The sequence below is a fragment of the Oryctolagus cuniculus genome, chromosome 18 (assembly GCF_964237555.1).
Source record: "Oryctolagus cuniculus chromosome 18, mOryCun1.1, whole genome shotgun sequence".
Taxonomy (NCBI): Eukaryota; Metazoa; Chordata; class Mammalia; order Lagomorpha; family Leporidae; genus Oryctolagus; species Oryctolagus cuniculus.
In genome coordinates, this window is record NC_091449.1 from 56,742,697 (window position 1) to 56,766,946 (window position 24,250).

The 24,250-nt window shown below is 55.6% G+C and overlaps 1 protein-coding gene and 1 long non-coding RNA gene across 10 annotated transcripts in view; one reads left to right on the forward strand and one right to left on the reverse strand.

Annotated features, from left to right (window-relative positions):
- Positions 1–23,704, reverse strand: FCSK (fucose kinase). Of its 9 annotated transcripts, none has more exons than XR_011384091.1 (25): positions 23,023–23,354; positions 17,033–17,137; positions 16,585–16,736; positions 14,830–14,880; positions 11,468–11,593; positions 11,082–11,154; positions 10,584–10,681; positions 10,090–10,170; positions 9,384–9,503; positions 9,033–9,204; positions 8,572–8,681; positions 7,974–8,075; positions 7,691–7,861; positions 7,219–7,283; positions 6,479–6,849; positions 5,966–6,136; positions 5,453–5,663; positions 5,105–5,271; positions 4,768–5,015; positions 4,289–4,432; positions 4,017–4,136; positions 2,225–2,412; positions 2,039–2,138; positions 1,270–1,493; positions 1–669 (listed from the first exon to the last, which is right to left on the reverse strand). XR_011384091.1 is itself a non-coding variant. In XM_070062728.1 (25 exons), the coding sequence occupies exons 2-25, from the start codon at positions 17,112–17,114 to the stop codon at positions 598–600; spliced, it is 3,393 nt and encodes a 1,130-aa protein (XP_069918829.1). In that variant the 5' UTR covers positions 17,115–17,137; positions 23,687–23,704; the 3' UTR covers positions 1–597. The 9 variants fall into 9 exon arrangements, 8 of the variants coding, with proteins under 8 accessions (XP_069918829.1, XP_069918830.1, XP_069918826.1 ...); XM_070062728.1 differs by lacking the exon at positions 23,023–23,354 and adding an exon at positions 23,687–23,704 and having other exon boundaries at positions 4,794–5,015; XM_070062729.1 differs by having other exon boundaries at positions 4,794–5,015; positions 8,572–8,666.
- The window catches only part of LOC138846577 (uncharacterized), a 16,953-nt gene continuing 16,121 nt past the window's right edge, over positions 23,419–24,250 (forward strand). Inside the window, exon 1 of the long non-coding RNA XR_011384099.1 lies at positions 23,419–23,772. This is a non-coding gene — a long non-coding RNA (uncharacterized lncRNA). The remainder of the gene's footprint in view (positions 23,773–24,250) is intronic.

The following is a 24,250-nucleotide window of genomic DNA, read 5'->3' on the forward strand; positions in this document are numbered from 1 at the left end:
TTTGAAGGGCCAAGTGGAATTTATTCCAAGAATATCAGTCCTGAGAACCCACTGCCCATAGGCACTGGGTCACTTGGCACAATCCGTAGTGTTGCTGGTTAAGGCCTAGGTTGGCAGGGACTTGCCACAGGACCACCGTGACTCATTGCCACAAATCCCCCAGGACTGAGGAGTGAAGAATGTGAGGTCTCTCGACTCTAAGGCCGACCACAGGAGATGTCTCAAGAGCCTAGCCATCTGTGAAGGCTGGCTGCCATCTGCTTCTAACACGGCCCTAGCAAGCAATGAGAAGGCCAGGCCCAGGCTGGGCCATGGGATTTGGAAGGCCACGTGAGACACAGAGCTTGGAGACTTCTTTGGTCCAGATGATGCAAAGGCCAAGCCTTGGCCACTGTGAACCAAGAGGTACTGTCTTGCTCCCAAGCACTGCCTCAGCCTGCCCACGTGTTGCTCAAGTCTGCTTTCTCCAGGAGCAGACTGGCAGAGGTGAGTGGAGGAGGAAGCTGAGAACTCCCATGGAGGAAAGAAGGGCGGGTCCGCTGTAATCCAGGTGTCTTCCTGCAGATGCCAGCCTGACGGGAGTATCAGAGGGAGGCCTCACTCTGTCAGCGTCAGTCGCAGGCCTTGACTGTCCACTTCTACCAGGTGGACACTGAAGTTCCCGAGGCCCTGAACAGGACAAACATTGTTTAGGGAGCTCTTACCAAATCTCATGCCTCCTGGAGACAAGTGAAACTGCAGGGCCGGGGGACTTGTAGAGGTAGCCCCTGGTTAGCTAGTGGGCCCCTCAGGAAGGTCTCTCGGCCAGGGGACTTGTAGAGGTAGCCCCTGGTTAGCTAGTGGGCCCCTCAGGAAGGTCTCTCCGCCAGGGGCACTTGTAGAGGTAGCCCCTGGTTAGCTAGTGGGCCCCTCAGGAAGGTCTCTCCGCCAGGGGCACTTGTAGAGGTAGCCCCTGGTTAGCTGGTGGGCCCCTCAGGAAGGTCTCTCGGCCAGGGGACTTGTAGAGGTAGCCCCTGGTTAGCTAGTGGGCCCCTCAGGAAGGTCTCTCCGCCAGGGGCACTTGTAGAGGTAGCCCCTGGTTAGCTAGTGGGCCCCTCAGGAAGGTCTCTCCGCCAGGGGCACTTGTAGAGGTAGCCCCTGGTTAGCTGGTGGGCCCCTCAGGAAGGTCTCTCGGCCAGGGGACTTGTAGAGGTAGCCCCTGGTTAGCTGGTGGGCCCCTCAGGAAGGTCTCTCGCCTCCATCAGCTGCCAATCCAACACCATCAGTTACCTCAGTCTTGGCCAGGACGGCCTCCACAGCCTCCTTTTGCCGCGGCTCCTTGGTCAATAGATAAAGAAAGCCCCCACCGCCTGCCCCTGCCAGGCTCTGGCCATGAACGTAGGGCGCCAGGACATCCATCATCCGCCGCACAGCCAGCGGCTCACAACCTGGAGCCATGCGCTTCTTCTGTTCCCAGTACGAGGTGAGGTACTGGCCCAGCAAAGGCAGCATTCCTGGAGTGGGGGGCACAAGCAAGTGGCACGTCTTGGCAGTACACTTACCCCACACCCTGTGTAAATTGAATATTAAGTGCCAAGAGGCAGTTATTAACCAGTGTGAAGGTAAAGACCCCAAGTTCCAGAGCTGGCTGGGAGGAGGAGTAACTGAGCCCACTGCAGTGCTTGAGGACTAATGTGGACAAAGCAGCTGACACGGTGACCAGCATAGTGTTCAGTGAACTGTGTGGCCACACACTTGAACCCCTGCTCAGGCTAACTCCCCTGAAACTGAGCTACAGGCTCTACAGGCCGAGCCTCCTCTCCCATCAGTTTCCTGGGAAACGGGCCTGGTGCCCTTTCCCAGGATACAAGTTTTGTCCTCAAATATGATTTGCACCTTAGTGTGAGATGCTGGAGAGAGCACACTGTAGGCCTCCGTTCCCAGGGGCCTAATATCCAGGGCCTGTGCCGAGGCTGCAGAGGCCCTGGCCTCTGAGACCTACAAGCCGTGTGGCCCTTGCCCCTGGTGCTTGGAACTTCCCCTGGAAGAGGCTCCTCACCTTGGCGGAAGGCTTCAGCGCACTCCTCAGCTTGCCGCACCAGGCTGCGGGCGTTCTGCACCACCGCAGGCAGCCGGGCGTACCAGCTCCTCAGCACGTCCTACAGATGCAGCAGCAAGGCGTAATGGAGATCCGGGCCCAGCCAGGCAGGCTGCCTTCCTCCCTCGTTCTGGGGCCAGGACTCACCTGCAGCAGATTCCGAGCCAGACGCGTCTTGCCGGTGTACACCAACAGCAGGTGGTCATTGAGCTTCTGGACAAAGCCCTCGGGCACAGTGATCTCTTCCACCTCCACTTTCAGTGGCAGCTGAGCCTTGGAGCGCCCCACCTTGATGCCAGGCATTAGGCCACCCACCTGGTCCTGCCAGCCACCTCCTGCAAGCCCAGGGCCCCTCGCTATTGGAGCACATCTGGCCCAACTTCACTCTCCTCACACAAGCTCCTGGCCTGCAGCCCTGGCTGACCACAGCATGGGAAGATAGCTTCCCTAACTTCGGTTGGGACAGGTGGGCTGTGCGGCTTCTGCCCAGCCCTGGGAGCAGGCTGTTCCCAGCAAGGGGAAGAGCTGTACTACAGAGCCAGACTTGGAATCATAGGTCAGAGCTGATCTGTAACTGGAATGAGAAGGAGAAAGCTTTTACACTGACCCCTCCCCCTAGAGGAGTCATAGCCAGGGAAGTGACAGAGCACTTTGCCTGTAGCCGAAGCCTCCCCCAACCGGGTCTCCTCTTTTTTTCTGATCCAGAGTGTTTGTGTTGGAAATGAGCTTTTCAGCACCTCCTGAAAGCTATGTGTATACCTTACTTTAGTTAGGAACAGTATGGCTCTCTTCTTTTTGTCTCCCCTTGCAGCTATATTAAAATGACTGAAGTTGAGCTGCCTTGGGACAGGGATTTCACATCTGGGGTAGGGCCTGAGAAGATTTAAAGTGTAAAATGCAAATGGCAGAAGGCATCTGAAACTTTACAGCCAAAACATAGTGGCAGTGGAGGGCCCAAAAGGTCAAGGACTCCTAAGTGAGCCCCTCTCCTTCTGAGCACTTAACACCGTTTGGAATAATTTATTCACTTGCATGGTTAATGATCATCTGCCTCCAGTAAATCATATAAGGGAGTTCTTGTGCCGATCTTATTTTCCCATGACATTTTGAGGCTACCCTCATGAGACTTTGGAGGGAAAGGGCCCTGTTTTTGCTCATGTATCCCTTAGGCCCAACACAGAGTGGATTCTGAATAAACAGCTGTCATTTGACCAAATGAACTCCAAGGGGACACCTCATCAGTGGCGTGGTCTCCCCATCTGCCCCTTTTACAGGCTGTGAGTCATCTCCGTGAAAGGAGGGGGCTGGGCCACAAAGCCACAGAAGCAGCCTACGCAGACATCTGCACGTCTTGTGGCAGTCCTCCCAGAGCTGTGCCAGAGACAAGGCCTGGGCAAACAGAACACCTCAGGGTCTGGAACCAGACAAACTGCTGGCTGCTCTACCCTGGGCATGGATTCCAGGTGGCCAGGAGGAGACGGAAGCCTGGTGCTAACAATGTTCCCCTAGAACATAGCCTCTACTGGGTCCTCAATGGCCACAGGTGACCGGGCAAGGCAGCTTGCCAGAGGGCAGATTGAAGGTCCAGCCCTAATGCTGACCCAGCTGTGCCCAGCAGGCCCTGAAAGACAGACAGCGTGGGTGGTGGCAGTCATGAGTCACAGCAGCTGGTGCAAACGGTCCTAACACATGTGAAAGATGCAGCATGGAATCGGCGCTTAGTGGGTGCTCACAAAGCATCAGCCTCTTTGAGGGAGAACAATTAAAAGTTGCAAACCACCAGAGAAGGTCTGAGTGTTAAGAAGGAAACTACAGCCATTTTAAGGAGCAGCAGTTCTGTGGTTGCTGGCAAATCATGCAAATCTACGGGAGCCCTCAGAGGCACCGGGGAAAGTGCCAGTGTCCAGTGTCCTCCCCCTGACCTGGGGCAGCCCCGTACCTGTAGTGAGTACCTGCTCCAGGTGCAGCACTGCGTGGATCAGGGCCTCGGTGCCCACTGCTTGACCTGCAGCCCGCTGCAGCGCAGCCAGGGCAGCACCTGCCAGGATGCTGCTGGTACCTGCAGGATCAGAGGGAGGCACCATCATGAGCAGGCCCTGTCCAGCCCAATGCTGCTGCACCACCCTCTTCTATCAGAGCCCAAGGAAAGGGGTCACGGGAAGGCTGGAGTCCCACGACAAAGGGGTTGGTAGGCAGCAGCGGGACACTTACCGAGGCCGGAGCCATGGGGCAACTCAGACCAGGTGTGTAACTCAAAGCCACCCCCAAAAGTATGTAGCAGCTGCTCCCTCAGTGGGAGCTCAGAGCGGATGTGCACTATCCCCGCACAGATGAAGGCCGCCTTCAGCAGGGCCCCTGCGGAGGGACAGGCACAATGCAAGGAATTCGGCCTCCTTGGATGGCCAACCCCCTCCTGTTTCCCAACCCAATGGAGGCTCATCTGGTGGGACAGAAACCCAGCAGCAGGGCAGGCCGCACTCCCATGCCACAGAAGGGCCTCTGGGCTCCCTGACCTGAGCAAATGTCTCATCCCTGCTTCCTGTGCCCAGAGTGACTTCCACCCCTCTCTTTCAGGGCCTCTCAACCAGACTGGCTAGCCCTCAGGCCAGGCCCCAGGGGCCTGCTGCCCTCTGTGCAGGGGTCTCCTGGTCCTGCCCCCATCCTCCAGCTGGCTGTGTGTGCATCCCCACCTGCAGATATTCTGGGGTGCCCTGACCTGGGGCATGGGGCTGGCAGTAATCCTGCAGCTCATCCAGGCTCCGGCACACTATCTTCATGGCCATCTCGTCCTGCTGAGGCCCCACTGCCAGCCGCAGCTCGGGCTCCAGGATGCGGCGTGCCCTGGCCCCGATGGGCCGGCGGCCATCCACTCGCACGGCCAGGCCCAGCACTGCCCCGCCAAGCTCATAGGCAAGGGGTGGTGTGTCACTCCAGCCCCCTGTGACAGGTCAGCAAGGCCAAGCCGTCACGGGGGCTGCCAGCCCAGCTCTGGGGCAGTTATCCTCACCCCACCCCCACAAGGCTCACCAGAGAAATCCACACGGGCCGGGCACTCAGCCACCACCCACTGCCCAGGCGCTGGCAGTTCCACTGGCTCCTTGGAGACAAAGTGCTGGGCCGTCATCACGGCCTGGCGGATCAGGATCTGCCCAGCCCCCTCGTAGTGGCGGGCAGCTCGCACCAGCAAGGCTGGCCTGCCAAGAAGGAAGGAAGGGATGCCGACCCGGAGTCCAAGCGGGGGGCAAACTGTCTGGTCTGGGAAACCTGACTGCCCCGGGTGACCCCAGGGTGTCCCACCTCTCTCTGGACTTCCACCATCAGAGACCACTTCCTTGATGGTAGCAGCTTCTCAAAAGGTCTCACTTCTATCAGTACCTGCTCAGCCACTTGTCCCTCTCCTGAGCAAGTGCCTCCACGCCCCCTGCCAGGTCTCCGCACTCCAGGTATGAGAAGGGCCGCATCCACTCGGGGTTGGCGGCTGGCCCACTCCGTAGGCCTCCCTGGCCCTCTGCCATGCATCCCAGAACGTCTGCCACACAGGCCAGCGCCCGCGCTGCCACGCCCGGGTCTCTCGCCCTAGCTGCAACTGAAGGATCAGGAGTTAGGGGCAGCAGGAGAGGAGATCAGCCCCCCGTGCTCTCTGTCCCCAGAGGCTACACAACAGTCCCCAAACACTCCAGACCCTCGTGCCTCCTGGCATCCTGCCTGTGAATGTACCCCTGCTCCCTGCCTGCAAAAGATCTCATGCTGCCAGCCTCAGCCTAGGTGTGCCCCTGGAGCACCAGCTGGCACACCCATGGTGGTCAGAGCTCAGGCTCAAGTCTCAGCGCCCCTGCCATAGCCGTGCGGCTGGGGATGACGGAGTTAAATAAGGATAATGTTCCTCACCCCGGGACTCAGTGATGGAAGTGCTGCTTTGGAGGCCAAGGCTCTGAGCCCCCAGGCGGCGCACCTCTCTTAGGACACCTGCTCCCATACTGGAATGCCTGGGTTCAAGTCCTGGCTCCACTTCTGATTCCAGCTGGGCGGCAGCAGGTGATGGCTCAAGCACTTGGTTCCCTGCCACCATTATGGGAGACCTGGATTGAGTTCCAGGCAGTAGCTGGGCCCAGCCCTGGCTATTAGCTGCATTTGGGGAATGAACTAATAGGTGGAAGATTTCTGACTGTCTCTGACTCTCTGCCTTTCAAAGTAAATTTTAAAAATAACAATAATAATAGTAATAATAAAAAAGATAGCATACATGTGTGTATGCTGGTTCTCAGAGGACCAAAGACTCAACCCCTGATCTAGAAACTGCCAGTGTGTCTCTCCCCTAGTTAGACTCTCCCCTCGTGCTGACAGCTCAAAAGGCAGGTGACCCTGGTCCGCATCCCCAGCTCTAGAGCCCAGCACACTTACCCTGGTCCAGCCTGGCCAGCAGGGGCCCAGGACAGCCTTCACGGACAGCAGCCCGGATCAGCGGGCGCAGACTGAGGTCCTGCCGGGCCTCTAGCACGTGCTGTGCCTTCCGCAGGGCCTGGCAGAAGAACAGGTTCCGGCGGGAGACCAGCGTGGCAGCCCGATCCAGGCATGGCTGCAACTGCTCCCAGGACAGGCGCCAGGAGGCTCGCCAGGTCCGCAGAGTCTCCCCTCCATGCTCCTTAGGGTCCAGCATCCACAGCATGTCCTGGGGGCCCAGGGCCCTCGAGGGGTGGAGCACAGGAAAGAGGCGGGCACTGGGAAGGCAACGCTCTGCAGGGGGTGTGTCTGGGTCCCACAGATCCCATTCTCTGATGTGGGGAGAGGACACATTAGCAGGAGGAAAGCCTGGGTTCCCGCCCCCTTCCCAAGCCCTGACACCTGTCAACTCTTAGGCACAGGATGGGCGTGACACAGGTCAGCGATCTGGGGAGGGAGACCAGATCTCTGCTCCCTTTCCCAGGCAGCTGAACAAAAATCTCAAAAGTCTGAGCACAGCCAGACATTTGGAGTCGCCCAGGGGAAAGTGCTGGAGAGACTCGAGCTGCCCCAAACTAGCCCAGGCCCAGGGAGATGCTGAGCGGGGTTTGGGACTGAGCTGGGGGCGGGGGAGGTGCAAGCCTTGAAGAGGTGGCCGGCAAGGCCAAGGTCTACAAAGGCTGCGGAGCTCTCCACCATACCGGATGCCCGTCTTCTTGAAGAAGTCGCTCCAGGACATGTTGAGGTACGTGCCTGGACGCTGTCTCTGGGACAAGAGGAGGAAGCAGTCAGGGCTGCAGGGCCCACAGGAAGGGGTTGGGGACACCAGGTCAGGTGGGCCAGGAGCTGCTCGGGTGGGGACATGGAGAGAGACATGGGCACATAGGGGAAAACTGCCTCAAACCCAAGAGCCTGGACCCAGGTGCCTGGAATTCGGAGCAGCGCCCTGGTTCCAGGCCCGACTCAGCAGGCTCCGGGGCCCACCATGGCCCACCGCCCTCTCTGAACCTCAGTCTCCAGCCTGCAACACGGGGGTAAACTCTCCTGGCCACACAGTCCCCACAGCCTATTCTTCAGGCCAGGGTCCACAGAGCCTGCAGCGCAGTGGGGGCTGGAACCTGGGGGTCCCCAAAACCTGAAGATGAGGATGAGGGGACAGAAGGCAGTGTCTACCTCCCAGCTGTCCAGACGGCCAACAAGGGTGAAGGCCCGGCCTGGGTAGCCACGCAACTGTGTGTGGTGTCCCTGCAGGATGAGGTCACGCAGCTCCAGGCCACGCAGGGCCTCAGACTGAGCTACGTCCAGTCCACTCATGAGGCAGCCAGCGCCGATGTGAATGGGGCCCTGGCAGGGAAAGAGGGCCGATGTCCTGGGCGGGCAGGCTCCCCAGGTGCCCGCAAAACACACAGGCCAGGGGCTCCGCCTCCCCTCCCCCCAGCACGCCTCTCCACCTCACCCGCAGGTGGCAGTGCCGCAGGACGCTCCCGGGCCCCAGTCGGACAGGGCCCTCCAGCAGGCAGCTGACCACACAGCTCCCAGGCTCCAGGAGCTCTGGCTCCTGTGAAGCCAGCGAGAACCACAGTGAAGAGCGAGGGCCAAGGGCCGGGGCCACCCCACTACTCCCCCACAACCCAGCACCTGGGGTTAGAAAGTCAAGGTCCCTACTCTCCAGGCCTTTCAGCCAGCAGATTTCCCTGTGGACATGGCCTGGCCCCAGCCGGAGGCCTATCCCCATCCCACCTGTGCAACCACTTCTCACCCCACCCCCCTGAGGATTACCTCTTCCGTCTACTTGCCCCCTGCATTAGCACCATGGCAGTGACCTGGGCCATCACTTCAGATGTCCCCAAGCAGACCCCATAGAAAGGCCTTCTTCAACTTTCCATAACAGCACCCCGACTCGGCCACTTACTGACCCTGTGATCTTGGGCAACTCACTCAGCCTCCAGTGCCTCGTGTGGAAAAGGGGGACCCCAAACCTGACGCTCACAGGGCATCTGCTCCAGCACCACATCCCACATCCCACCTGGCCCCAAGCACCCAGCACAGCTCACCTCCACCTGGGAGTGGATGATCTTGGCCCCAGGGCCACTGGGCAGCGTGAAGTTAAGCAGAAACTCACTGGTTGAGGTCATGTAGCTATAGCTGCCTTCGGGGACATAGGCTGCAGTGACATAAGATGGGACCCCAGCCCCATGCCTGCTGCAGCTCTGGGCCACGCTGACCCCCTGCCAGCAGACACACCCTCATCAGACGACAGCAGGGCAGGATGGCAATGGGCCCTTTGGGCCAATGGGAAAACGGAGGCTCAGGGGTTCGGTGATCTGCCCCAAGTCTCACAACAGGAAGTAGGCAGGCTCCGACTAGAGCCTGGGACACAAAGAGCTCTCTCCACAGGGTGCTCTGGGTGGGCCAAAGGGACTTGCCCAGTCCATACACGGGGTGGCTTGGTCTGAAAGCAAGGGGGCAGCCCCATTTTAGGGGGTCCTCACTCCCATCGAGAGGCAGTACATACTCATGGTGAGGGGCTGATCTCGAAGCTCCCGCCACAGCTGGGCCCGGGCACCCTGCAGGTAAGCTGCTACAGCCGCGTCACTCTGCCCCATCTCCGGGGGCCTCCCCACCAGGAAGTCCTCCCTGCTCACATTCCGAGCCATGCAGAGCAGGATGTCGAAAAACAGCGACAGCTGGGGCAAGGACAGGAAGCACAGCTGTTTGTGGGTCAGAACTGGGCCCCAGGTTCCCAAGGCTGAGCTGGGGCAGTTCCGTCTGCACAGATGCTGACCCACGGAGGGGAGGGCAGGTCTGCAGTCACACAGCACCTTACCTCCCGGGCCCGGCACCCACTGTCGCCCTCCCCAATCACCTGGACAGGCCGGGCTCCAGAGTCCAAACCCATGTAGGTGCAGGCGTCCAGGGGTGGGCTCACGTGAGTGGCCAGGAGGCGTTCGGCAGTCTCCACAGAGAGGAATACAACTCCAGAGACCTGGAGGGGCCCCCACAAGCGTCAGGTGGGGGGACCCCCTAGGCCAGGCCTGAGCACAAGCTGGGAGGGTGCAGATGCCAAGTGCGGCTAGGGGCCTCGCAGGGCAAGGACTCTCGTTTTCTAAGCCACGCCTGCACCCAGACTCCAAACGAACCCTGAGTGCACTCCGACCAGAATTTCTGGGACCCTCCCTCCATGTTCAGCTTTTACCTTGCACTCACTCCTCCATCTCCTCACAGTCCAATCCCAGACCCCTCCCCTCCATTCCCACCCTTGGCCCGCATTCTGGAAGCACCCCCAAGTCTGGTTCTAGACCTACTCCCAGCTACATCCCCACTTGCCCCCACTGGTTCTAGGCCACCTGGTTTGGGACAAGACCCTGAGTCCCAAAGTCCAACGTTCCTCCAACTTGGGCTCCTCCTGCTCACTGAATGCCGGTTCCAGGGTTCCCTTACATTCCAGTTCTAGCCTGCCCTAGGATCTTCTGCAAGGAGTGGGGCTCTGCTCCAGGGAGGCAGATAACCCCCCACTGCCCCTGTTCCAGAAGGTCCCCCAAAGACCTCCAATCCAGGCCCAGCAGCCATACCAGGGGCACCCGCCCATCGGGCTTGACACACCGCTGTATCTCCGCCTCGGTGCCCTGGTAGTAAATGTCCAAAACGAAGTCCTGTGTGGGGAAAAGAGGGGGAAGGGCGTGGGAGAGGGGCCGGCAGGAGGGTAGCGGAGGAGGTGTCCGCAAGCGTGTCCCCCTCGCAAGTCTGACGGGTACTAGCACACCCACGGGGACCCAAGTGACACAAGTGACTGACAGTTCCACCAGCAACAGTAGACAGCGGGCTCTGAATGGCTCCCCAGCCTTGGAGCCGAGCACAGGGCCTGGCAGCCGAGCACAGAGCCTGGCAGCGTCACGGGAAATGCATTTCTGGCATAAGAGCAAGTGAGCCTCAGAGCTGTTCCCCGGAAGAAATTCCTCAGGCTCAAGATCACACCGGAGAGTTCCGATGGCGAGCTGCCTGGCGCACGGGACTGCAGGGCTGGCCCAGGCCGCTTGCTGCCCGCACCACTGCCCCAGCACCCTACCTGGGAGTCAGTGAGGTACACGCCATGATCCAGAGCGTAGGCTGGACTCCCCGGAAAGGCAATCACTCTGGCTCCCCGGAAGCTGTCCCAGCAGATCTCTGTGGGGCAGCGGCAGTGAGAAGGCTCCCAAGGGCCCGCACCCAAGGCAGGGAACTCTCAGCCAGGGGGCAAGAGCCCAGGGCACCAGCACCCTGGAGCCTCTAAAAGAGAAACACAGTTTCCAAAGCCCAGTGGACAGTATCCTCGGAGAATGACAGCCCCTTCCCTCCCAGGTGTCTCCCATAAAGCCCCATGGGCACAAGGGGCAGGGCTGACTACATCCACCTGCAGACAAGCAGACCGAGGCCCAGCAGGGGAAGCCCTGCCTTTTGATCGGGGCTTCATTCTCCACATCCTACAGCCTCCCTTCTGAGCAGGGCAGAGGAGCAGGCCCCAAGATAGGCAGAGCCCACACCAGCTGTGGCCAGGGAAGGCAGCCCCAGGCCCCTGCAGGCTCACCAGGGTTTCCAGGAACAGACAGCAGCATGTCAGTGCTGCAGACCCACACGCCTGGCGGGCAGCCTGGGCCCAGCTGCAGGGAGAGACAGAATGCAGATGGTGGCCTGGCCCAGCCCTTCCTCTGCTCCCCACAGCCCAGCCTCAGCCTGTTCCACGGGCTCCAGCAGCCACCTGGTCCACAGGGCTCTGCTGCTAAAGTAGCAGGAGACTCCTGAACCCTCAGTGCCCATGCCACGCCGCCACCACCCCCAGCTGGGGACCCACTTTCCCCCAAGATGTTCCAGACTAAGTTCTGAAGCTCTAACTCACTCTAGATGCCTCCGAAACTACTCTTACTGGGGTCGCCCACTGAGACTGCAAAGCACGTAGCGGAGGTGCAGCCTCACCCGGAAGGTCATGATGTCCAGCAGGGAGTCCAAGTTGCAAACTAAGGCCTCCTCCGGGGCCTGGGGACTTTCCACAGGGAGGCAGGTGAAGGCCCGGCCACAGTCATCGAAGGGGAAGTCTCGGCCCTGGGTGGAAGCAGGAATGGGTAAGGCAGCCTTGCGGCAGTCAGGAACAGAGGTGACTTATTAAAAATGCCATCCTGATGTTTGCTCTTAGAGTTTTAAAATATTTACTTATTTATTTATTTAGAGACAAATATGTAGAGAGAGTGCCCATCAACTGGTTCACTCCTCAAGTGCCCGCCATGGACCCAGGCTAGGAAACAAAGCTGGGATCTGGACACTTAATTCAGGTGGCAGGAACTAGGTGGCAGGCACCCAATCATTGGAGCCATCACTGCCATCTCCCAGGGTCTTCATTGCAGGAAGCTGGAGTCAGGAGCAGAATTGGGTACTGAATCCAAGTACTCATAGACAGGACTTTTTTTAAAAAAATAGATACATACATATATACATACATAGATGGACACATAGATACACGGATTTGAAAGGTAGAGTAACAGAGGGAGAGAGAGAGAGAGAATCTTCCATCTGCTGGTTCACTCCCCAAATGGCTGTAATAGCTGGGGCTGGGTCAGGTCAAAGCCAGGATGGTCTCCCACATCAGGTGTAGGGGTCCCAGTACTGGAGCCATCTTCTGCAGCTTTCCCAGGTGCATTAGTAGGGAGCTGGATTTGAAGTGGAGCAGCTAGGACTCAATCTTGTGCCCATACGGGATGTTGGCACCACAGACAGCGGCTTTACCTACTATACCACAATGTCAGCCCCTTAGTGTTCTTTTTTCCAAAAAAGATTCATTTCATTTATTTGAAAGGAAGATTGACAGAGAGAGGGGAAGAGACAGAAAGAGATCCTGCATCTACTAGTTCACTCCCCAAATGGCTATAATGGACTGGGCTAGGCCAAACCAAAGTCAGGAGCCAGGAATTTCATCTGGATCTCCCACAGGAGTACAGGGGCCCACACACTTGGGCCATCTTCCACGGCTTTCCCAGGTGCATTAGCAGGGAGCTGGATCAGAAACAGAGCAGCCAGGACTTGAACTAACACTCTGATGTAGGATGTTGGCATTGTAAGCAGCAGCTTAATCTGCTGCACCACAATGCCAGATCCTTCTTTTTCTTCTTCTTTTTAATGTTTAATGAAAGGCAGAGCAACAGAGAGTGACAGAGATCTTTCATCCACTGGTTCACTCCCTAAATGCCCACAGCTAGCAGGCCAGGCCAGGTTGAAGCCAGAACCCCAGAATCCCATCCAGGTTTCCCATGTGAGTGGCAGGGTCCTAAGCACGTAAGCCATCTTCTGCTGCCTCCCAGTATGCATTCGCAGGAAGTGGATGGGAAGCAGAGGAGCTGGCACTTGGACTGGCACTGCAATATGGGGTGCAGGCGTCTCAAGCCACGATTAACCCACTATGCCATAAGGTCCATCCCTCTCTCTTTATTTCTTACATGTTGATTTAAAATCATTCCAACCAAAAAACTAAGAGCAAGGAAAATAAAATGAGAATTAATTAAAATAAAAATTTACAGAGTGGCATTGTGGCACAGTGGATAAGGCCACCGCCTACGATGCCAGCATCCCATATGGTTGCCAGTTCATGTCCCTGCTGCTCTACTTCCAACCTAGCTCCCTGCTAAATGCCGGAGAAAAGCAGCAGAACATGGCCCAAGTGTTTGGGCCCCTGCTACCCACATGGGAAAACTGGACAAAACTACCTGGCTCCTGGCTTCCGCCTGGCCCAGTGTTGCCCATTGTGGCCATCTTGGGAATGAACCAGCAGATGGAAGAATTCTGTCTCTCCCTCTCTCTATAAATCTTTCAAAATAATAAATCATTTTTAAAAACTGAATTAAGTTAACATTTAGTTTAAAAAAAAAATAAGGCCTGCACCACAGCTCACTTGGCTAATCCTCCACCAGCGGCGCCAACACCCTGGGTTCTACTCCCGGTTGCCCCTCTTCCAGTCCAGCTCTCTGCTGTGGCCCGGGAAGGCAATGGAGGATGGCCCAAGTGCTTGGGCCCTGCACCGGCATGGAAGACTGGGAGGAGGCACCTGGCTCCTGGCTTCGGATCGGCCATTTAGGGGGTGAACCAATGGAAAAAAAAAAAGGGAGACCTTTCTCTCTGTCTCTCTCTTTCTAACTCTGCCTGTCAAAAAACAAAACAGGGAGGCGGGTGTTAAGCTTAGTGTTTAGGATGTTAAGATATCTAGGCCTCATACTAAAGTCCTTGGGTTCAGTTCTGGTTCTCGCTCTGGCTCCTGACTCCAGCTTCCTGCCAGTGCAGACCTTGGGAGACAGCAGTGATAGCTCAAGTAACTATGTTTCTACCACTTTTTTTTTTTTTAAAGATATTTATTTGAAAGTCAGAGTTACACAGAGAGAGGAGAGGCAGAGAGAGAGAGAGGTTTTCCGTCCGCTGGTTCACTCCCCAGATGGCCGCAACAGCCGGAGCTGCGCCAATCAGAAGCCAGGAGCTTCTTCCAGATCTCCCACACAGGTGCAGGATCCCAAGGACTTGGGCCATCTTCTATTGCTTTCCCAGGCCATAACAGAGAGTTGGATCAGAAGTGGAGCAGCCGGGTCTCAAACTGGCGCCCGTATGGAATGCCAGCGCATTAACCCACTGTGCCACAGCTCCGGCCTCATTTCTGCCACTTTTGCAGAAGATCCAAGTTGTATTCCCAGCTCCTGGCTTTTGGCCCAGCCTCAGCCATTATGTAGCCATCTGGGAAGTGAACCAACTGAAGGGAGCACTCTCTCACTCTCGCTCTCGCTCTCTCTCTGCCTCTCAAATAAACTCATTGGTTTTCTTAAAGAAACTGAGCTCATTCTATCAAACTCTGTCACTGGCCTTTCTCACTTAGCAACAACAATGCACTCACCGAGCACTCAGAGCGAGCCAGGCCCTGTTGGAAGCGCTCACACATACCTTCTCAGCACAACCAGCAAAGCACGAACTGTGGTCACCTCATTTTATGGATGAGGAGACTGGGGCCTAGGAAGGGTCAGGAGGCTTGCCCAAGATCCCAGAGCTGTTAAGTCTCCTTCCAGGCTGACACATCAAGCTCAGCGGGCTTCTGATTCCCTGTCTGACATTCCACCAGGAGCAGATGCTGCAGGTGCCATCCAGTTCCCAATGTGGGGACGTCTGAGATGGGTTCTGACTCTGAGTCTTCTGGATTCGCACAATGAACACGTGGCACACACACACCCAGGCACAGCACCCCTGAAGCCCACTCAGTCCTGAGAAGCAGGGACCATGACTTTCCCGTGGCCCATACCCCGAATTCCACTTACCATGTGCAGAATGAGGATCCAGGCCGAGTGCAGGACGTCAGCCGTGACCACCTGTCAAAGGCAGGAGAGCAGTGCTGAGAGGCCTGGGGCAGCCCTGGCCCCTCGGGGCAAAGCAGCTCAGCAGCCCAGTGGCCCTGCACCTGGGCTACCTCTCGGCTCCCTACTTTTTTTTATTATTGTTATTTACTTATCTGAGAGGCAGAGAAAGAGAAAGAGCAACCAAGCTCCCTTCTACTGCTTCTCTCCCCAAATGTCCACAACAGCCAAGGCTGGACCAGGGTGACCTTGGGAGTCAGGAACTCAATCCAAGCTTCCCTCACGGGTGGCAAGATCCCAACTACTGGAGCTATCACCTGCTGCCTCCCAGGGTGCGCATTAGCAGGAAGCGGAGCAGAGACCTGACACAGGCCCTCTGGTGGGATGCAACTGTCTCAACATTGTCTTTCATATATATATATATATATATATATACACACACATATATATGATTTATTCTATATATTTTATATTTTATATATTTCATATATATATTATTTATTTTACTTATTTCAAAGGCAGAGTTACAGAGAGACAGGAAGAGACAGAGAGAGAAAGAGATCTTCCATCTGCTGGTTCACTCGCCAAATGGACACAATGACCAGGGCTGCGTCAGGCCAAAACTAGGGGCCAGGAGTTTCTTCCAGGTTTCCCGTGTGGGTACAATGGCCCAAGGACTTGGGCATCCTCCACTGCTCTCCGAAATGCATTAACAGGGAGCTGGGTCACAAGTGGAGCAGGTGGAACTTGAACTGGTGCCCATATGAGATGCCAGCACCACAGGCGGTGGCTTTACCTGCTATAGCACAATGCTGGCCCCTCAGCCAGTGTCTTAACCACTTCACCAAATGCCTGTCTCCCTGCTCCCTGTTTTGGGCAGAGGTTGCAGGCAACAACTTGGGACTAAATGGGTGACTCAGGGGAAGTCAGCTCCATGACAGTCACACAGTGGTCCCCTCCCCTGGCACCTCCATTGCCAGAATGTGTCCCTGTCTGTGACCATCTCCCTCTGTATGTCAGCGTTGTGGCAGACAAGATAACTGAGTGAGATGGCTGGTGAGTGTGGACAGACCCAGGGGGACACTGACTCACAAGCCCAGCCCAAAGAGGGCAGCCACATAGCAGTTCCAGCGAAGTGGCCACATGGGAAGCAGAGCTTTGCCAAAAGAAAACAAAGAGCTGCACATTGAGATTCTACTTCCGACCTAAAAGCACTACAAAATCCAGCCCTGGGGCCAGGGCTGTGGCACAGAGGATCTAGTCGCTGCTTGCAATGCCACATCGCACATCGGAGTGCAGGTGCAAGTCCTGGATGCTCCACTTCTGATCCAGCTTCCTGCTAATGCGTCTGGGTAGGCAGCGGAAGATGACCCAAGTACTTGGGTCCCTGGCACGCATATGGAAGACCAGGATAGAGTTCCTGGCTCCTGGAGTTCCAGACCTGGCTGTTGTGATCATTTTGGGAGTGAACTGGCAGATGCAAAATTCTCTCTCTCTCTCTCTCTCTCTCTCTCTCTCTCTCCTAACATTCTGCCTTTCAAAAGAAAGCCCTGCCTTCTGCTCTCACCTGGATGGTGAGGCCAGGAGAAGTCTTCCCAGTTTACAGAAACAGAAGCCAAATGCTGAACTGGCCAGGGCAATGGAGCCGGAAGAGCCAGGGATGTTGGAAACCCCACACACAGAGAGCCGGGCTGTGGGGTGGCGGTTCAGGGCACTCACCGTGAAGCCCGCCCGGGCGCTCAGGTGTTCAGCAGCCACCAGCAGGGCATTGAGCGTGGCTCCTCCGCTGCCCACACGCATCTCGGGGTCCTCCACCGCCAGCAACAGTGTCCCAGCGGGGATCTGCTGGCGCTTCTGCCGCACCTCCAGCTCTGCGGCCAGAACCTGCTCTGGGACCTGCTGCCTGGGTCTCTGCCCTGGCCCCAGGCCCCTGAGCAGGCCGACTGAGGGTCACCGCTCTTTTCTGTGACTCAGTAGCTTTTCCAATGGTGGCTTACGAGATCGCCACTCAATGCTGTCAGGGAAGTACTACTGCTCCCATTTTACAGATGAGAAAACTGAAGCCCAGTGAACCGACAAGACAAGTGAGAGGTCATGCGCTGGGGAGTTGGGGGTGGGTATGCAACAGTCTACAACAGGAGCGAAGTGGGGAGGGGGAGCCACCTACCTTTCTGAAAGACCTGGACGCTGTCCTTATACTGGCACGTCAGGACGAGGACCGTCCAATCAACTCCCTGCGGCTGCTCCATTCTGGCCAAAACGGAGGGCCTTCCTAGGGCGGTGGTACATGGAGGATGGGAATATTATTTATGTATTTTCATATACTTAAACGGCAGAGACACAAAGAGAGACGTTCCGTCTGCTGGTTCACGCCCCAGATGCCTGCAACATCCAGAAGCCAGGAGCCTGGAACTCCATCACTGGGAAGCTGGAATCAGAAGCAGGGCCAGGACTCAAGCCCAGGCTCTGATACGGGACGTGTGTGTCCCAAGCAGTATCTTCACCACTACGCCAAACACTCACTGCTGAATAATTGTTAAACTATAAGACTCTGGTGTATAATTCCATGAATTGTTACAAAGATTTCTGTAGCCATCACTATTTGTACCTCAAAAAAACTCCCTCATGCTATCCCTTTATAGTCCTATCTTTTCCATCCCTAACTCTTGATAACTACCAATTTGTCCCCCATAGCTATAGTTTCATTCTCTCAAAAATGTCAAATAAGGGCCGGCACTGTGGCACAGTGGGTTAAGCTACAACCTGTGACACCGGCATCCCATATCTGCACTAGTTTGAGTCCCAGCTGCTCCAATTCCAATCCAGCTCCCTGCTAATGCACCTGGGAAAGCAGCAGAAGACAGTCCAAGTGCTTAGGACCCTGTCACCCATGTGGGAGACCAGGATGGAGTTGCAGGCTCCTGACTTCAGCCTGGCCCGGCGCCAGCTATTGTGGCCATTTGGGCAACTTGTGGATGGAAGAATATCTCTCTCTCTCTCTCTCTCTCTCTGTAACTGCCTTTCAATAAATAAATAAACAAAACCTTTTTTTAAAGTCACATAAATGGAAGATAAGCTTTTGAAATTAGCTTCTTTCATCCAACATAACGCCTCTGAGATCCATCTGAGTTGTCGCCCAGATCAACAGCCTGACCCCTTTTTTGCCAAGCAGTATCCCCCGCAAGTACACACTGCAGTGTTTCTCTGTCGCCCATGGAAGAGAGCTGGCGGCCTGCAGGTTTTGCAATCATGAAGAGAGCTGTCAGAAACCTCCAGGGGCAGCTTTACGTGAAGATCAGATTCATTTCTTGGGCTGGCGCTGTGACATAGTGGGTAAAGCCTCCACCCGCGGTGCTAGCATCACATATGGACACCAGTTTGAGTCCCAGTTGCTCCACTTCTGATCCAGCTCCCTGCTATTGTGCCTGGGAAAGCAGTGGGAGATGGCCCAAGTGTTTGAGCCCCTGTACCCACACAGGAGATGAGACCTGGAACAAGCTCCTGGCTCCTGGCTTCAGATCAGCGCAGCTCTAGGCATTGGGGTCATTTGGGGAGTAAATCAGTGGACAGAAGGTTTCTCTCTCTGACCCTCCCTCTTCCTCTGCCTTTCAAATAAATAAATCTTGGGAAAAAAAAAAAAAAAGACTTCATTTCTCTAGGTGGATCCCGGGGGAGTGGGATTGCGGGGTCATGCGGTAGCCCTGCAGTGACCTGCAAAGTGTGGGTGCATGTGACTTCCTAGGGAAGTCAGACAGGGCTACAGTTGGCCCTAGCATAAGCAAAAGGGCTGCCCTTTCTGTACCACCAGACCTTCACCACTCGGTCACTGGCTGTGAGGTGCAGGGGAGGGAGAGAGAGAACACTTCTAACCTCTGAGGGTGGTTCCTTGGAGGAGGAGGCAGGGTGCAAGCCGACATGCACATAATGAGCTGTGAGGGGGTACACCAGCCTGCTCACAGGGATCCAGGCAGGGTGCCAATGGCACCCACACAGGCACCTCCCCTTTCAGATGCTCCAAGGCAGAGGGGCTGCACCCCACCTGTCAGCTGTCTTTTGCCAGAGCGCTCTCAGGAAGTGGGGTGGGGATGGCGGAGTGAGGCTAACGGGCTTTACCCCCACCCATCCTCCTCCCAGCTGGGCACTAGAGCCCCTGATCTCCCCGAGATATCCATATACAAGGCCTCAGGAGTGCCCCACAGTCAGCAGCACCACACCCTCCGAGCACTGAACAGCAGGACCCCGCTGGTGTCTCACGAAGCAGCGCCCTCATCACCTTCTCTTGCAGCCCCCAAAGCTCAGTCAAGGCTAACTGTGCGCCACCAACAGAGATGGACCCTGGGTGTGCACCCAGTGGGCAGTTCCCACCCCAGCCAAAACCAACAGGAAACCCAAACCTCAGCAACAGTCCCTTCTGATGCCAGACTCTTCTGCCACCGAGCCTGTGGTTAAGGCTGACACGTCACCACCACTTAACAACACCCACACTCCCTCAAGCCTTCAGGAAAAGCCTCCACCAGTAACAGAAATTGCATTGTTCCCTACTCAGCCTGGAACGGAACTCCAGATCCCAGCCAGGCACCTGCGCGCAAAGGTTTTCTCCAGAATGGCACCTGGTCTTTCCCAGAAAGGGGGCAGCGAGGAACTCGAGTGACCACCAATTCCCTGTGTGGCCTTGGCACCCCAACCCTCTGAGGTCTCCTGCAGCTACAGGGAACACAGCTGACAGATGCCTCCAGGTGGATCACGCGGAGGCTACAATCCCCATAACTGGCTGGGAACAGTGACTGAGCGCAGACCCATTCCTGCAAGACTCTTGCAAGAGCTGAGACTCCTCTGACAGGCAGCTTTGCTCCAAGAGCCCCCAGCTGATAATGTCTTAGGACCGCACTGCTGTCTGACTCTTCCCTCCTCAAAGCGCTCCTGGATCCTACAGCCCAGAGTGACATCTTTCCTGGCCGCCCCAGCTTCCTCCCCTTTCCCTTCCAAGAAACTATCGCAAATCTAACACCACCATGGCAATTGCTCCTCCAAAGACCCAAACTAACATAAGGAGTATAATATCACTCATCCCCTCTTGGCACCCTCACAGGAAAAGGCATTGCGACAAACTCTGATGTCTGGGAAGACTGTTTATCCGCAAGGATGAAACTAAGAGGGTAGGTGCAGGGTGTAACCATTCAGACTGTTTAGGACACCCACTTGCCATGTCAGAGTCCTGGCTCCACTTCCAACTACAGCTTCCTGCTGATGCGCACCCTGGGAGGGGGCAGATAATGGCCCAAGTACTTGGGTCCCTGCCATCCACATGGGAAAGCTGGACTGAATTTCCAGCTTTTGGTTTTGGCCTGGTCCAGCCCCAAGATGCTGTGAGCATCTGGGGAGTGAACCAGCAGATGGAGGAGCTCTTACTCTGCCTTTCCAATGAAATAGATTAATTAATTAAAAAAAAAAAATAAGGCAGGACCAGCACTGTGGTGTGGTGGGTAAAGCTGCCGTCTACAGGGCCAGCATCCCATATGGGCACTGGTTTGAGTCCTGGCTGCTCCATTTCCAATCCAGTTCTCTGCTGTGGCCTGCAAAAGCAGTAGGGGATGGCCCAAGTCCTTGGGACCCTGCACCCATGCGGGAGACTGGGAAGAAGCTCCTGGATCCTGGCTTCAGATTGGCACAGCTCTCGCTGTTGTAGCCATCTGGGGAGTGAGCCAGTGGATGGAAGACCTCTCTCTCTGCCTCTGCCTGCCTGTAACTCTGCCTTTCAAATAAGTAAATAAAGCTTAAAAAAAAAAAAAAAAAAAAGAGAGAGAGAGAGACAGAAAGATTAAGTAATTTGCCCAAGGTCACACAGCTAGCAGGCAGCTAAAATTAAATCTAAACACCTTTCTCCAGTATGCATTCTCTTAACCACTACATTGAACCTACTTTGTAGAGCTGAAACAAGTGCAAAAGGAATAAACATATAATGTGTTCATTATGCACTAGCTATAATTTTAAAAAAAAAGCCTAATCCAATCAAGGCAACACTAAAATAAGGATATTTGTGATAACAGGAAGTGGGATTAAGCTCACCCACTCTAGACCATAGCTGAAACATTATGATTTTTTTTAATTGATTTTCATTTTTTTATTTGAAAGGCAGAGAGACAGAGACAGATAGAATGAGATGTTTTCCATCCACTGGTTCACTCCCCAAATGCCTGCAACAGGTGAGGGTTTGGCCAGGCTAAAGCCAGGAGCCAGGAATTCAATCAAGTGGCAGAGACCCAGTACTTAAAGCCATCACCTGCAGCCTTCCCACAGTGTACATTAGCAGGAAGTTGGATTGGAAGTAGGGCCAGGACTTGAACTAGATACTCTGACATGGGAGACAGGCATGCCAACCAACATCTTAAATAGTCCCAGACACTGTGCCAAGCATCTGCCCAAAAACACTATGATTTTTTTCATCCAAGATACAAACTCAGCACAGCAGTTAAGCCACCTCTTGGGATACTCATATCCCATACGGGAGTGCCAGGGTTCAAGTCCCGGCTGCTCCACTTCCAATCCAGCTCCCTGATAATGAGCCTAGGAAAACAATGAATGATGGTCCAAGTATTTGGACCCCTGCTACCCACATGGTAGCACTTCACCACAGGGTTAAGTTCCTGGCTTCTGGCTTTATCCTGGGCCTGGGCCTGGGCCTGGGCCTGGGCCTGGGCCTGGGCCAGCCCCAGGCACTGTGGCCACCCTGGGGAGTGAACCAGGAGGTGGAAGATATCTGTGTGTATGTGTATGTGTGTGGTGTCTCTCTCTCGCCAACTCTTACAAATAAATAAACATTTTTACAACAAATGTGTCATAAAAACTGCAGGGATTTCAAAGTTTTTTGTACCTAATTTCATTTTTTCCACAAACTCCTTGAAGTGTGCCCCTAATATTACTTTACCGAGGCCAACGTGGGTAGCTGTGTGGCCCAGATTCTTCCTCTGGTGGTGGTGACAAAGTCTGGCCACAAGCAAAGGCACTAAAAGAGCAAGGAAGAAATGCTCCAGGGGGAACCCAACAGCCCAGCCTTCATCTCAGCACCGTCTGACAATTCCTGGCCAGAGAGGGGTGCACAGCAGCCCTATTCAAACCAAACCCGAGCAGCAGCGGGTGGAGGAACCTGGGCGCTAGCACAGAGCACAGCGTCTCTCCCGTGCCTGGGTGATCCTGGGCAGGTTACTCCATGTCTCTGAGCTGGTTTCCTAACCTGAAAACCAAAGCCAGGCATCAGCTTCCTAGGACTATTGTTGGCATTAAATAAAAATGTGAACGATGTGGCACATGGCAGAAGCTCTGGGGGGTTGGGGGCGACCGTGCAGAGGAGCAGAAGTTTGGCCTGACCTTGAAGCGAAGGCTCTAAAATATTCTTTGGGTCAAAGGTGGCCCCAGGAAATAAAAAAAAGCCAGGGAAGGCTTGGAGAAACCAACCAAGCCTGAGTGGCAGATCAGACAAAACACAGAGGCTAACACTTAAGGAGTGCTTTTTTTTTTTTTTTCCAGGCATTTTGCCCAAAGCCAAGTGGCAGTTCCTGTGACCCACCCCCAACAGCCCTTATCAAAAGCTTATCACACGCAGGCAATAGATAAGGAGACTGTGGCTTCACTGCCCAAGGTTCAGCCCAGCTAGTACCTGCAGGCCAGGTGGGTGCAACCCCAATGCAGGTGCTCTGAATCCTGCTGTAGAAACAGGACCTCCCTCGTGGAGTCTCTGGCCCCTGTCACCCTCGATATTTGCGTAGAAATCTTAGCATACCGGGCCTCCAAGCATTCCAACATTATGCCCATTCTCAGAACTTCATCCGCTGAGGCCAAGATGAAACACTTGAGCCCTCAGGCTAAAGCTGTTCAAACATGGGACAGGGTGGGTGGCCCGGAGCGGAATAAAACAATAAGGCCTCTTCATAGAGGCCACAGGAGGTGGAGCAGAGCCGGAGCATTTCAGAGCTTTAAAGAGAAAAGCCGGGCTCAGGGAGGGCAGTTAAGAACCAACTGGAAGTAAAATGATGTTGTAAGTTACATAAACAGCATGCCACGAGATTCCTGCAAAAGCATGAACCGTGGCGGGGTACACTGAGGCAGGAAACGGCCCCAAGGAGCAGTCGGCGCCGCGCCGGCTTCCTGCGCCCTACTTGCCTCTGGTGTGAGGGGTCCTGGGAGCCCGCACACCTTCCAGTCCCCGGCGTCCGCAGGTCCCGCAGCACAGGGCAAGTCCCCGTGGCTCCGGCTCAGAGACCCAGGCCAAAGAAAACGGAACGGAAGAAGCCGCCTGCAGTAGGTGGGCTCCCGGGGGGCGCTGACAGGGCTCCCAGAGATTCTTCCCGGACTCCCGCCCAGAAGCTGGGCGGCTCGAGGCCCAGTTCTGCGTGCAGGTCCGGGATCGCCCGGGTACAGGTGTGCTGAGGCCACCCCTGCCGGCGCACGGACGTGTACCTGCCGCCCCAGCGCTCGGCGGGGCGGGCTCTTTAACGCGGGCGCGCGCCCTTCGTGGCGCACCCTGGGAAATGTAGTTTCACCCTCCGCCCCAGGCTGGCGCTCAGCCCTGCAGCAGGCAAAATGGGTGCTTCCGCGGGGACCCGTGGGTATGGTCAAGGCAGCGCTTTCTCACAGGAGAGAGAGCCTGCGGATGGCTGAGGGAGGTGAGGCTAGAGGGCCGCTCTGTGGACCTGCCAAACTACAACTCCCAGAGGAACCAATGCGTCTTAAAGACACAGGCCCTTTTTTTTCTAGGACTAGAGGTTTGTGTATGTAGGGTTTTGTTGTCTTTCCTTTTTTTTTTTTTTTTTTTTTTTAAACTCACCGGAGCCCGAGGCCGCCTCTATTCTCAGGAGAAAAATCCACTCGGGGATGGGGAAAAAAAAAAAAAAGCACAGCTGTTGCCGACGCGTAAGAAGCTACTATGGGATGGGCGGTTGGCAGTGCTTTCGCTGGTTTCTTCACGTGGGTGCTTCGGGGAGAAACTTTCCAGCTCTGCGGTGGGAAGAGGATCTGCAGGGCTTTTACAAAACGTGTGAATGGCGGCATTGTTTGTCATATCCGAAAATTGAAATACTAAACTAGTCCATCCATGCAATGAAACACTGTGCGGCAGTCAGAACAGCGCAGAGCTGTGTGGGCAGGAAGGAACCACGTGCCAGGCAGTTAAGGCAAAAAAGTTAAGTCATACGTTTAGGAAGCTAGTCAAGTCAAAAATATTGTGTATGGGGGCCGGCGCTATGGCGCAGTGGGTTAACGCTCTGGCCTGAAGTGCCAGCATCCCATATGGGCGCCGGTTCTAGTCCCCGCTGCTCCTCTTCCGATCCAGCTCCCTGATATGGCCTGGGAAAGCAATGAAGATGGCCCAAGTCCTTGGGCCCCTGCATCC